Below are 14389 nucleotides of genomic sequence, written 5' to 3' on the forward strand. Positions count from 1 at the left end.
CTAGATAGCACAGACCTGGAGTATATCTGGGCGAAGCAAGCCATTTCCTTCCATTGATTATGGAATTTTCACCTCACATATCCTCTAGGATCTCAAGGTACAACAGCAGTGGATGTCCCGTTATTTTATTCTAAAAGCTTCAGATGATCAAATCCCAATCAGTGAGTGCCACCCTAGTGATGATTTGAACCTGGGTTTCCTTTATGCCAGTCCAATTTAACCATTATTCTACGCTGGCTCTTATTTTAACAAGACAATATTCTTAATTTTCCAAATGGTTATTACAGCTAATAATTGGATCTAACATATAGACTCATATAATGGTTAGGTTTGCCTTCACAAATGTTCCAACCTTAACGTGGTTGTGCAGTAAGAATTTAAGTTTCCTATCAAAAGAGGCATCTTTCCCAACTTGCCGCCTTTCCAACTGCACTGGGCTACAATTCCCATAACCCTTAGCCAACAACGCTCCCCTGCCGGGTGGGGGTTATGGGATTTGCAGTTAGTCAACGCTGCTGGAAAACTCCAGGTGGAGGAAGTTTGAAATAAAGGGTTACGAAACGATTACGGAGAGAATTTATCGAAAAAGGAGAGCTGCGCCTCCCAACTTCGGAATGGGTTGCCCAGCTACTTAAAATTACGTTGACCACCACCACCACCACATCTGGGTTGACAAAATCCGGCCGACCTCGAGTTAAATCTGCTGCCATCGCTTAGTCCTCCGGATTTTGGCAGCTCAGATATATGGTAGCGATGATTATTACAGTATTCTTCCTCGTCGTGTGCCGGCGAAATGGAAGCTCCTCTGCCGAGTTCCCACCTTGGAGGGGCAGCAGAGAGGCGCATCACGTGGGGCGGAGGAGCCCGGCCTCCCTGTGGGCAGCAGCCGGGCGAGCGCCTCCGCTGCTGTTGCTGCCGCCGCCGCCGCCACGCCTAGCAAGCACCCAGATTGGGAGGAGCGCCGGTGGGGGAAGACCGCGCGGGTGGCGGAGGCGGCCGGAGCGAGCGGGAGATGGAGGCGCTGTGAGCGCGGCCCGGGCGGCTTGACGGGCGGGGGTTGGCGGAGGCAGGGGGATCCGTCAGGGCAGCGCGGAGCCGCTTTCCCCGCAGCAGCCGCAGCCTCGGCCGCCTCTCCTCGCTTCTCCCAGGATGTCGCGCTCGGTGCTGCAGCCCAGCCAGCAGAAGCTGGCCGAGAAGCTGACCATCCTCAACGACCGCGGCGTTGGCATGCTGACTCGCCTCTACAACATTAAGAAGGTGCGCAGGCCCGTCTGCGGGGAGGGAGGGTGAAGCTGTGCGGGGACAGTGGGCCTGGGGCTCGCCAGCGGCGGAGGGGAGCGACAAGCTCCAGCGGCTGATTCCTTCAGCTCTGGGAATTTCCGGCCAGGCTCGGGAAGATGCGAGCCGTAGGCCGCGCGCAAGGAGCATTTTCCGACTGCTTGCGGCGGTGGGGTGCGGGAGGAAAAGAGGCGGCCGTAGCACCGGGGCTGAAGTCTCTCTCTCTCCCCGCCGCCCCCTCGCCGGCTTTTCTTCCCAACCCTATGGCTGCTTCTTACTCAGCAAGGCCTGCAAGGTGTGGGGACTGATTTGCTCTGGGGCGGAGGCCCGGAAAGCAAAGGAAAGCCAACTCGTTTAATTTTTTTTTAAACTCCCATTTCCTTTACGCAAAGAGCGAGTGGAGAGGAAGGGAAGGGATTGGGCCGGATGCACCATCTGGATTTATCCTATTTGCCCCATGGAAATAGAGAGACAGAGATATATTGGAGAGAGAGAATCTTTTCGCCCCTGTTTTCAGAAAGCCTGTTCAGTGAAGGCTATTCCATATTTGTGTGTGTATATAAATATGTGTGTGTGTACGTTTCTGTATAAACAGGATGTGTAAAACCTGCCACTTCCCTCGTTGGTCTCCTACTCTTGTTGCTCAAATGGTAATAAAACTATTTTAATTCCTGGGTACCCCGTGTCATTATTGTTTAAAGTAAAATGCTCATTGGAAAGGTGGTAGGTTCGCTGCTGAGTAAACATTTGTATTTTAAGATTTACTAGTAGCTGCTTTCTGTGATTGCTCCCCTTATTGCTAGCCAAAGAGGGAGGCATGGTGGGCTCATCATAAAGGAATTAAAGTGAGATTCTTGACAGACTGTACTTCAAATGTTAATTTACTGATATTTGACTACCAATTTGCAGCATTAACATATTACAAAAAATTCTGTTCTGAATCTGATGATGTGTTCTGAGAGTTTCCTGCTACAGTGTATTGAAATTTAATTGGAAAAATAATCAGGTGGGTTTTGCTATGATTTGATCTATTAGATCTATATTATGTGAACAAATATTAAAATATGTGTTATAAAACTACTGGAGTATCTTGACTATAAAATTTGGTTATGTGGTTTATCTGAGAAAGCTTGCGTTTACTTAGTAGAAAGCCCTTTGCTTTTAATAAGAAAGTGCTTAGAATTGTGCTCGTGATTAGGTGGTCTCCCCCTTCCCCCAGTTATGCAGTATTAGCTTTGTAGATGTTACATAATGTTATTCCTGTAAATGTTTATATTGTCAGAGTCCTTGATTTATACCGTAACTTAAAGACTTCCAGTCTTCAAAAGCAGGGTAGAAAAAAGGTAAATTGTGTTCTGGTAGGTCATTGACTAATTTCTGATTATCACTTAATACTATTGGCAGGTAAAATAGTTGCTAACAGTGCTGGATGATAAGATTAGTCAGATATCAAGAGTGCAGCTCTGCATTCCAGAGGATATATTTCTAGGAAAGTACTGAAAAAGCAAAGATTGATACCTCACTATATTGTTAACCATAGCCATGGTAAAGATAACTATCAAGTTTTACAGATCAAGCACTCTTTCTTTGTATGTTAAAATCTATCCATGGACCATAGAGATTCTCTTTACGGATGGAGAGGGAGAAGGGATTGTCTATATAAGACAGATCAAAAGAACATAATGTGTTTCATTTTAGGAAGGTATCATAAAAATGTGCTAATGAGTCTTCATTAGCTAGGAAATACTGCTATTTATACTTGTAACGGTAATTTCATAGCTCATATATCATAAGAATGGCTTCTAAAAGTCCAGCTGTAGAAAGGCCTTTTAAAAAGCTACTGGTTTCTTACAAAAAATGAGCATATGAGAGGGGATAGTAATTATTGTAAACCTATCTGTGAAGTTACTTTCAAATATTATAAGTACCTTAGTTATCAAAACAGTGATTTGACTGAATGTTATAGCATCTCCAAGTTCATAAAACTTTGTAACATATCACTCTTAAATGCTGCTTGAACTGAAACTGAAAGTTTGAAAATCTTTTTTTCTTGAAAAAAGAAAAGAAAAAAAGGGCATCCTATGTAGTTACATCACTCCCAAGAACTTCAAACATGAGTATCTTCCAGTTCCACTTCAGTTACATTTGGTTAATAACTTCACATAGGCATCTGTTACAAACCATAGTGATGCAAAAATATGCATAACAATGATGCTGTGCAAATGATGTGATTTCCTATACTTAATCACATCTTCATGACATCTGATGGAAGTACATAGGTGATATCGTGACAAATGTGTTGTCCTTTGTTCCCCTCTGCAGTCACCCATATAACTTCGTGGTAGTTCAACCAAAATTACAGATGGCAGTTCTCCACCATTACAAATGTTTGCATAATTCATTTGCATCCAGGGTAAACAGAACCATGGTTTACTCAATCCAATCTTCTGGATTTGCACAACACACTGAATCACAAATTACAGTGTCAGGGTTCTCATTACTCAGTTAGCCACAAACTAGCCAACCAGACTATAGTTGAGAGAGTTGTGTTTACCAGCTGTTGAATTAAAAAAAAATAGACATCATAAATAGCTGGGCTTGGCACAATTCACCTTCTGCCAATTTTCTTTTGCAGGAATGCTAATTGCAATTTTGTATCTAGATTTTATACAGTACTCATCACTATGGTAACTAGAACTACTGATTAAAGCCGTTGTTTTTCATTGGTTTTGGCTGATGTGATCTGGTAGAGCAGAATGGATGAGATTCTGAATAGGGCAGGCTGCTATTTTTCATTCTGTTGCAAATCCTTTATTCAGGAAAATATCTGCACATGAAAGGAGTCTTGCAGTTTTCAAGGGATCTTGTTCTCACCTGAGTTTTCTTCTCTTAGTGTCATCTTTTGCCATTTCAGTCCGTGCCACTTATCAGGAATAAACGAGTGTTCTAGTGCATGCTGCCTGGTTCATTTTTACTTTGTTCTTATAAGCAGTAGGAGAGGTAACAAAACCAGGAAACCATCTATGGATTGATTAATGATGATTCCAGATGGGGATCCTTGTCATTTACTTTTCTGATAAAGCCAGAATCTAAAACCAGGATTTGTTCTTGGCTTCAGACTCTGGCTTTTTAGGAGGGTAACTGTCCTAACAACCAGGAAACACACTGAGACAATGAACTGGTCTCTAATATTTATTACTAGTACTTAACAAGAATCCTAACAAACTGAAGAAGCGTGGGGAAAACCCAGCCATATAACCCCCAAGGGTTAAGGCGGTCCCGATCTGTGTCTCTTTGAATGGCTGAACAATTCCTCAGTGCTATGCATGCGCTTGACAGGCTGGATGGGAGCCCCCTGCTCGCCGTCCTTACTCATGACAGTAACAAGTCATAGATTTGAGTTTTGGTGTAAAACAAGAGACTTGTTTAGACTTTCTGCTAGACTGGAGGAGCAAAGTAAGAGCGCTAGTATGCTCGTTAGATCCCAGGGAACCACAATTCTTGCTTCTCATGATATCCAAGCTGATTTTTTGTTTTGTAGGATTATAAGTTTGCCAGGCAATATGTGGTATTGTGGTTAGATGAATTGGCTGTTTTAAATAGAAAAGCAGAAGTAGAAGCTATCAGTGGTAATAGTTGGCCCGTTCCTATTGAAGTTAAGCACTTTGAAGATAAGCCAAATTAATTTTTACCTGGAAGAGTAACTTTTCTGATTAAACTTGGAAGGTGGCTGGAATAGCATTTCCATGGACTATATATGCATCATTTCCCCCTCTCTTCTTCCCTCTTTTTTTGCTACAAGTTACTAAGTTAACTCAAAAGTAGCTGAAGTCCTCGGTTTTTAAATCTAGTGTCCCCTCTGTGCATGCCTATTTTCAGGGGCAGTATACGACCCGAGGAAGCGACCTTTTCTGTTAGCGCTGTTAAATGCAGAAAAATATTTTAAAACATTTTGTTAAAGAAAAAATTAAGTACAACTATTTAGGAAATTTGGGTGAATGGTAGGACGCGAGACATGGCCCAGTAGTCAGACTGTTCCCCAAGTCCCCTTCTGAGACCAGATGACAACAGTGGATAGGGCCAGGTCCTGCACTCTCCACTCACAACTGTTGTGTGGCTTTGGAGAGCAGCTCTTTCTGAGCACCCAGGAACCAGGCAAAACTGACCTTAGTTGCCCCTTATTTGGAAAAAGAAAAGGTAGGACAAAGACATACAAATGTTTCTTAGAAGCTTAGTGTCTTACAGTTTTATTAAAGATTTTTTTAAAAGATGAAAACTAATACAAACTAATATAAAGTGAGGAAGAGAAAAAAAAGTAATCGAAGAGAAAGCTAAAGGTGCAAGAAGGGGGGGGGGAGTAGAAGAAAGATAGAAAAGAAAGAAAAGATACGAAGTAGTAGCTTCTGATCTTCTTTACTGCAGTTATAAGTACAATTATAAATTTACCTCTTACTCTTTGGTTACAACATAGCTCTCTTTTTTCTGTAATCTGTTTTGTCTAATCATCAAAACCCTAAGTCATGAGCTCATTTTCTCTCTGTTTCATGCAAAAAGTCTGTAAGGGGTTTCCAGTCAGCAAAAGTTTACTAGTGTCTTGAAACACCAGCTAAATAGAAAAATGCTTAGGGTGGGGAGGGGCAGTAAATGTTGGTGATTGAGATTCAGCCTGTAGATCTGGATTCTCCATTTCTGCTGTAGAATATTTGAATAAATTATTGGAGTTAATTAGTGAAAGAACTTTAATAATTCATGACTGTGTGCTTTCTTCCTCCATAGAAGAGGAAGGGTGTTTTTGCATTAACTTTATAAGAAAAATTAGCTATGCTATGGTTGCATTTAGATTATTATCTCAGGCCTCACATGTTTATGAAACTATAGGCATATGCTTTACATCCTCCCCTCTGATATCTTGAGAATGGTGATTTCAACCTGCATTAAGCCAAAGTTCTCAAGAACATCTGAACCAGGGCACTCAGGCTTTCCTGATTTGTTAATTGGTATTGAATTTCCTGCTTCAGACTAATATACCAACTGGTATGCTGCAGGAGAAGTATGATTCTATAGATTCATAAATTGTGGTTTAAGTTTTAAATAACATGCATAATAGTAAATTATAAATGTGGTTGGTTTGTTTTTTATATTAGCATGATGTGTCAACCCACACATTACGGCTTAGCATTATAGATGACCCAGACCAGGCTGCTGTGTTATATTCAAGAAATAATGTTTTAAAAGTCTGATTTAGGATTATATATAAATGAGATCAATTGTATGAATGCTGCTTTTTGTCCCATGCAATCCATAATTCTAAGTACTTTTATTTCATCTATTTTGCTAACAGTTGCGAAGTGTTTAATAGTAATAACAATCATAGATGGGAAGCATAGAATTACTAATAGGACTTTTTGCAACTGATGCTGTCTAGACTAGTGCACTGTGTATAGGTAAATTAAAATATGTAATTGGCAGTACCATAGGTCCCCTTAAATTCTAATATAGAACCCAGGTAGAATCTGAGTAAGCGTGTATATGTTAAATGATTTGACAAGCCTAGGGGTAGGCTTTTTTAGCATTATCATTCTCAGTGCAGTCTCATTTGTGGGTCCAGCAATACCATATGTGTTGCCTGGAGGGGACCTTTTCTGTAGGCTATTACTGTAGTATAAATTGGTTTATTTCTGAGAGCTTTGTTATAGGGAGCTATTATAAGTTAGTAGACTTTTGGTTGATAGATCTCTCAGAGACTTTAGCTGGACCTGCTTTAGGACCTTAGGTTTGCAGTCTAAAATATAATCCAATATTGTTCATGGTGCATTGTGCCAACTCATGCTTTATTTAATGAGCTATCATTTTGCATATATTCACTGATAATCCATGGTTTGCAAGCCATAATGACTGAGTTTATAACAACATGCTAAGACAACAGCAGACAAAGCACATTATGGCTTAGCGCAGTGTGTAAACTTGGCTAATATGTAAAAATATGTGCTGTTTAAACACTTGCTAAAAGCTGCAGTAATTTAGTGGGTACTAGAATATTGGAATATCAGTATTATTGCTGTCCTGGATTAAGGCTTTCTTCTACTGAATTCAGTAAAGGTTTTGGAAAAGCTAGTTAGGGACTGATGTTGCAATTTCCTCAGAAATATGTTAGGGTCAATTGTCTTTTAGATTCAAAACACTGAAACTTTAAAAGTTACAGTGATATTTGTAAAAGGGCTATATGTACCAATCTATATGCCTGGGATGTGAAATCTTTATTAGAAGGCATTTCTGTGGTTTTTATGTTCTGGCACTCTTGTCTGATTGTATGAACTAAGGAAATACAGTAATTGTTAACCCTAGCAGAAGTAAATACACTGGCTCCAGAATATTAAGGATTCAAACTTGACTAGAAAAGGCAATTTGTCTTTGTAATACAGATTCTTTTTAAATGCTATTTCCTGAGTTGCTAATTAAAATGTTTCTTTGCACCCAAAATGACATGATATATAAACAGTGTTTTAATGGAACAAAGTGAGACCTTAGATGTATTATGGCCATTGCTGTTGTCTTCTAAACAACAATTTGCTTTTTCTACAAATAGTTTTTGTTACTGAAATCAGCTTGCCAAGAGCTGCTTAAGATATGAATGCGAATTGACTATGTCAAGCTTCTTGATTTTGATTATTTTAAACCACAGCAGAACCTCATGCGTTACCACAAATGTATTTTGAAGCTGTCCTAAACTTCAGAAGTGGTTTGTCACATGTTATATAATCTGTGGTTGGAAGAAGGAAGTCAGCAGTTCAAATAGAGGTATTGTAGCTAGATACATGATTTTCTGGAGTGTGGCTGAATTATTTCAGAATATTTTTTTCTGTCATTTAACCCTGCAATTAGAAATAATTTTAAAAAACCCAATTGATTTTTTTTTAATCCAAAATCCCCAACTAGGTTATGCCTTGATTATGTTAATCTGAAATGCCACAGTGGGCAGTGCAAGCTTTTGAATCCTCATGAATTGTTAATCAGGCAAGTTGGAGTTTTGGAGAATTTGAAAGGTTGTATACTTTTTTGTAAAAATTTGGCTGGTCCTAACAGGTTACCCATGCATATATTTTGGATTTAAATCCTAAACTTCTCAGTCCTTCTGGGGCTGAAATTCAATCCAAAAATAATTTTATAAATAAAAAATCAATCCCAAATCATAGATTAATCCAAATTAAACAGGAATAATTGCAAGCCATTCTTACAGTATGAACAAAACCTGAAAAATTGTACACTTCCTTAACAGCTTATAGTATAGTTGTTAGTTTTTATCCTGTCTTCCCTAATTCAGTGTAGTTTTCAAACTTTGGGATTCTTCTGTTAAATTCAGTTCATTATACATATTGCCTAACATAATTATGCATATTTTTGGCATAAGGTATTTCTTAATTGATGTCATTTATAATTTTTAAAGTAATGGTTATAGTTGCCTGCGCATGTCAGTTTATTCCAGGTTACAGAATCATTTTTAGGAAATCCTGAACAATAAAATATTTCTGATACTAAATTTTTTACTAATTAAATTCTTTGCATCAATATTTCAAATCCTTTTTAATATAGCAGATTATGTGTTGAAGAATTATTCCAGTTTTCTAGTAGTTTATTAACATTTCTGTAGATTTGAGGAAGAGACTAATCTGAATTTTTATATGCATATCTAAACTTCCTTTTGCCTTCCTCAAAAATCAAAATGCTTGTTTCTTTTTTCTGATGGCAGTAGAAATAATTTTTAAGAACATCTTGATACATGCTTATTAGAATAATAATAATATGAAAATCAGTTACTGTATCACTTTTCACACTTCAAATCTTGCAGTAACGTTCTCAGCTCAAGATGGATATGAACATGTATATATTAAAATAAAATGTATATAAAATGCATTATGGCTAAATGCATCATAATGCAGTTTTTTTAAATCACAGATTAATGTAGGATTTGTGAATGAACACAATTAAAATGTTGTGGACTAGTCCGTCCAGTCTAGTTCAGAGTATCTGCTTTTTATGGATGTGATTAGGTATGAAAGATCAGTGCAGCAATGTTTACATTTACAATTTACAATTTCTGTGTAGATCCATATTGAATTTTTTTTCTTGACAATAAGATTAATAGAAGCTGTAGTTATTGGGCTTTCATTATAATCACATATCACTGTCATAATTTATTTACATAAAAAGAAACAAGGAGTTCAGTGTTGCAGAATATGACTTCTGTAAGAAGGTCTTTGGTTTTATCTTTGGTAATATTCATTAAAATGTTTTCAGATAAAAAACAAAACTAGTGTTAGAGTAGATGATCCTCTGGATTATTTAGATTTGGTGGTTTGGTGGTCTGATGTGATGGAACACAATTTTCCAGTTATTTGTCTGGATATATATCTTTTGGGTATAATGAATGTTATGTTGAACTGTAGTTGACTTCTCCCTTAGCTTAGTATTTTTGCATATGTCATTAAAGATGCTTTGCAATGTTTGCCTTAGAATTTATTTCAATTCAAAATTGTAGTTATATATATGAGTCAAAAGGTCTAACCAAGTCAATTGGAAATGCATATTCTAAAAGTACAGTATTTTCACCTTAGATACTTTCATTTCATTTTCTGAAGTTTTTTTTTTAAGTGTACGTGTGACAGTTTGGCTTTCTCATATTCCCTTTTCTTCAATAGATTTACAGAAATCATAATTATTTACAGCATTATTGTAATTTTAAATAAAGGTTTATGAGAAGGAAAGTAAGATTTGGGATCTTTTGAGATAGTGAGCTGTTTAGTCAAGGATCCATTAGAGCCAATATGCTTTCAGGGGTGGTATTCTCATCTTTTGACCTTTTTAAGGTGACTCAAGAAGTAAAAGATAAGAATAAAGGATCCTCAGAGTCCAACTTGTGTCCTCATGACTTCAGGGAGGAGAAGCCTGTTTCAATTCCTTGCCAACAGTATGAAAATGGATTACCATTGCCTTTGTCTGGGATGGTAATATAAAATATTCTGTTCACATTTTTAAATGCTCTTTACAGTACCACTTTAACTGCATCAGGCTCTTCAAGACACCAGCAATAAAAGCCGCTCTTCACATCAGAAATTTATTTATTTATTTATTTATTCAGTGTTTTTTGGGCTGCCCATCTTAAATTCATGACTCTGGGCAGCTAGCAGATTAATAGCTTTTTAAATTGATAGCTTTGTGGTGTGAACTAGGTAAGCACAGTGTGAAAACAAGTGGATCCTGCAGCTAGGCGAGACGAATGCTAAGAACAGCAAAAAGTATAAGATGCTACTTTAACAACTTTAGTAAAGGTTGCTGGAAGAAAATTACACGGACTTTGCCATGAAATCATCAGGGCTGGGCTGGGCTCAAAATAAACTTTACATTGTCTTAGATTTTCATGGACAGGGATCACACATTAAAGGTGATTAATCAGATAAACGGCTAGATTCAGAACCTGTTGCCTGATTTGGTAAACAGCCTTTCTGATATAAGGACTTTCTGAATTTGACCTTTTTCCTAGCATTCCTAGCAATTGATTTCATCTCGGCAGAACTGTACTACTGTATGCACTCGTTGTGAATATTTGGACTATCTGGGACTTAAGCTGCTCTCAGTGACAGCTAGAGAGCATCATTGTTATTCGGTGCTACTCAAAGGTACATTGTTACTCAAGGAATAAAACAAACATGAATGTAGAATTTGGTGGCTCAGTTCAAGATCTCCCTTGCCAGCTTTCCAGAAACTTGTTCAATAATAAAGTAATTATTTGCTAGTGCTCAGATTCACAATTTTCAGTTTTGAAGTGGTTCTGTTTGAAAGTCTAACACAAAAGGAAACATTAATGTTGAATGGTCGACTTACTTTGCTGTTTCAGAACATTTAAATAGAAGGAGAGACATACATTAGCCTTAAATGACTTAGAGATCTGCAAAAAGATATTCAAGATAACCATTTTGCTCTGGAATGTGTTATTAAATTATGTGAAATAACAGAAGTTGTTTGCAGGTAATGTGCAGCATAGAACTTGCTACTCCTACTAATTCTGCAGATTTTCCATGTCTAAATACAGGCACTTAATTTGTGCGTGAGTGTGATAGACATTGATGCCTAGAGATACTAGAAATTTTTGAGTGACTGTTTAAGAAAGAATTAGACTAGGCTTCCTTTGGTGTCCCCCAAATATGTTGTTCCTACCAGAATTCCCATCCAGCTCAGGAAATTTTGGAAGCTGTGTTGAATTTAAAAAAATATTTTCATTTTTTTAAACCACTTTTATTTAAGACTAGTTGATTTAAAAAGCGGCAGTATTTTTTTTCTGCATATGAAACAGACATACTGCCTAGCTGTTTAGAGAAGATCTTGTCTGATAATAAATATCATCATGAAGCTCTTATGGCAAATTATATTCAATTAGGATTAGGTCTACGGTAATGACTGGGATTCCCCCCCTCCCCCCCATTCTTGGCTCCCGTTTCTATTTCAGGTATGTAACATTTTCACTAACAGTTCTACTTCCTGAAAGTTCCCTGTGCTGTCAATTTGTTAATTTCCTTTCCTTGTCCCTCAGAATGATTACTCTGGGAGGTGACATGAGACATGTTTGCATTGAAAATTACGATTCGCACCTTTTAAGTAACATATATGTAAGTGGAGATAGTTAGAATGTTGACTGTAAGTAGCAATATTAAGCTTTAACTCTGTTAATAGTTTTAGTTTGCATTCCTGAACATGATGCTTGTGGGAATTCAAGAAACTTTTGTTTATGTGTAATCTTCTCTTTTTTTTTGTTTTGTTTTTTTGTTACAATGCTTCCCCAGCAAGGACAAGTATGGAAGGTTTGCAAAGCTTTTTCACCTTCCCTCTGCCCGCTTTCAGATCAGCCTCATATTTTCATGATTTCTCTCTCTATTATTCACAACTGTAAATAATAACAACAACAATAATAATAATTTGCCATCCTGGCTTTTCACAATATTGTATAGAAACGCACAGCATGTTACAGTTTGCATGAGCCACAGATTACATGAGAATTTTGTGTTGAAGAAAAGGTATTAGCACTGAAACACAATTACTGCAAATTTTCTTCATAGTAGATAATTTGGGTTTGCTAATTGTATTTCAGACATAGTTTTACTGTCTACCACTGCTCAATTTCTTTCCCAACTTGGCTTCATTTTAAACTAGAACATTGTACTTTTAAGAAAAGCTTTACCTTAGGAGTTGAGGATAACAATTGCATTATGCAAAGAGCTGGCCGGGGTGGATCATCACAAAATCCCATAAAAAACAATTTAAACAGTAATATGTTAACAAATTTGAGCTGAGTGAAAGCTTAGATAAAATTAAGGTTACCCAAATTAATGTATAGCTCTTTAGGCTAGAACCAGGTTGTCAATACTAGTCAGGTTGGGAACTGTTCCTACCACCCACCACACTGACATCAGTACCTTGCAGAGTAGTGTGACTGGATCCCCAGCCCAGTTAAATACTTGATTTCTATGATAGAAATAATTCTGTGGGTCTTGTGGTGTGTTTGTAGGTCAGAACATACTGAATGTGGCTGTGGGTGCAAAAGTTGTGCCTAAAGGTAACCTTGATAAACATAGTTTAAATAGTTCTACTTCATTAGGACTTTCGCTTTCATGTAACTTTAAATGCATGGTAATGCTGATTGTTCACAGAGAAATGACAGACAAACCAATGCTAACTTTAAGCTATTTATTTCTTTGATTCAGATGATACATTAGAAATGTAACAAGCCCAGCACTGTTTTCTGCCAGTTGTTTAGTTTCACTAATTTAGAGTGGCAATTAAAGATAAACCTACCACACTCTTGGATAGAAGGAAAATATCTGTTTCTTTTAAGATCGCTTTTTCCCTTCACTGCTGTCCTACACTAACTGCTTTGAAATGTCCACACATTTTTTTCCAGTAGAAGAACATTTCTGTACTGTGTCTCATTGCATTGTCCAGCTGTGACAATCCCCATTCATTTTTTTTTCACTTCACTATGAAGCCAAAGAGATATTCCTATTTCTTGATTGCAGATTATTTACAATAACATGTTTGGTGAAAAGAATGTATTTTTAGTTTCTTGTTTTTATTTTCTCCCATAGGCTTGTGGAGATCCAAAAGCTAAACCTTCATATCTTATTGATAAAAATCTGGAATCAGCTGTTAAATTCATAGTCAGAAAATTTCCAGCTGTCGAGACACGCAACAATAATGTAAGTAATGAAACATTCCATAAATAATTGAACTTGATAAATGTCTCTTTCTTTAATCAGTTCTGTTAATACAACTGCTGGGGACCTATTGATGTTCCCATACTAGTCATGACACAGGTTGAATTTCTGTAGTGACTATGTTAGAAGGAAGACGGACACTAAATAGCTGTAGCTTTGTTTGTTAATAACATGGGAGAAGCATTCTGTGTTGAATATTACTGTGTCCTAAAATTTTTATAATTGGACAGGAACTTGTATAATTTAGAGTATGATCATGCTAGAGTTACGATAGTTTTTGAGGATAGAATTTCAGTGGGACCTTTTATTGTGAGTACGTTCGACATGTTTCAAACTCAGTGGAGAATTAAAAATTAATTGCATCGCGAGTCCAATGTAAGTGTTTTGTCAGAATTGCAACCAGATATATTAGCAGATACTTTTCAACTACCTCACAACCATCACTCCTTTAAATTAACTGTAGAGGAAAGCTTAATGAAATAAATACACTTCTAAGAAAGTTTCACTTGGGCTCCTGCCTCTCTTGATTAAACTAGTCGTTATGAGCTGTCTCTCTTTCCCCAGACCCCATTAGAATGCTGCTTCCCTTGGAAGTTATCCTAAGATACTTCCTAGGGCAGGGATAGCCAGTGTGATACGTGTGGCTGTCTCTCATTGCAATTACAAAGGGTCCTGTAGATATCCATTGTTTATTTCATTTTAAAATTAATAATTTTCAGTTATCCAAGAATAAAAGGCTGCCATTACTGCTTACCCTCTTAATCTCTATAGAATGTGTCTGAGCCATGCCTGATATAAGGCACCAGTGCTTTTCTTGGAAATGGTCTCAGCTGTCTGAAAAAAAAGGA

At 37.5% G+C, this 14389-nt stretch overlaps 1 protein-coding gene across 4 annotated transcripts in view; it reads left to right on the forward strand.

Annotated features, from left to right (window-relative positions):
- Positions 1-918: 918 nt before the first annotated feature.
- NCKAP1 (NCK associated protein 1) overlaps positions 919-14389 on the forward strand; it is a 73080-nt gene continuing 59609 nt past the window's right edge. The window contains exons 1-3 of one of the 4 annotated variants that reach the window (XM_063318100.1): positions 919-1257; positions 12114-12131; positions 13413-13523. In XM_063318100.1, the coding sequence (XP_063174170.1) occupies positions 1150-1257; positions 12114-12131; positions 13413-13523 (237 nt within the window). In that variant the 5' untranslated portion in view covers positions 919-1149. The remainder of the gene's footprint in view (positions 1258-12113; positions 12132-13412; positions 13524-14389) is intronic. The other 3 variants (XM_063318101.1, XM_063318103.1, XM_063318102.1) reach the window with 3 other exon arrangements.

The sequence above is a fragment of the Candoia aspera genome, chromosome 1 (assembly GCF_035149785.1).
Source record: "Candoia aspera isolate rCanAsp1 chromosome 1, rCanAsp1.hap2, whole genome shotgun sequence".
In the NCBI taxonomy this organism is placed as follows: Eukaryota; Metazoa; Chordata; class Lepidosauria; order Squamata; family Boidae; genus Candoia; species Candoia aspera.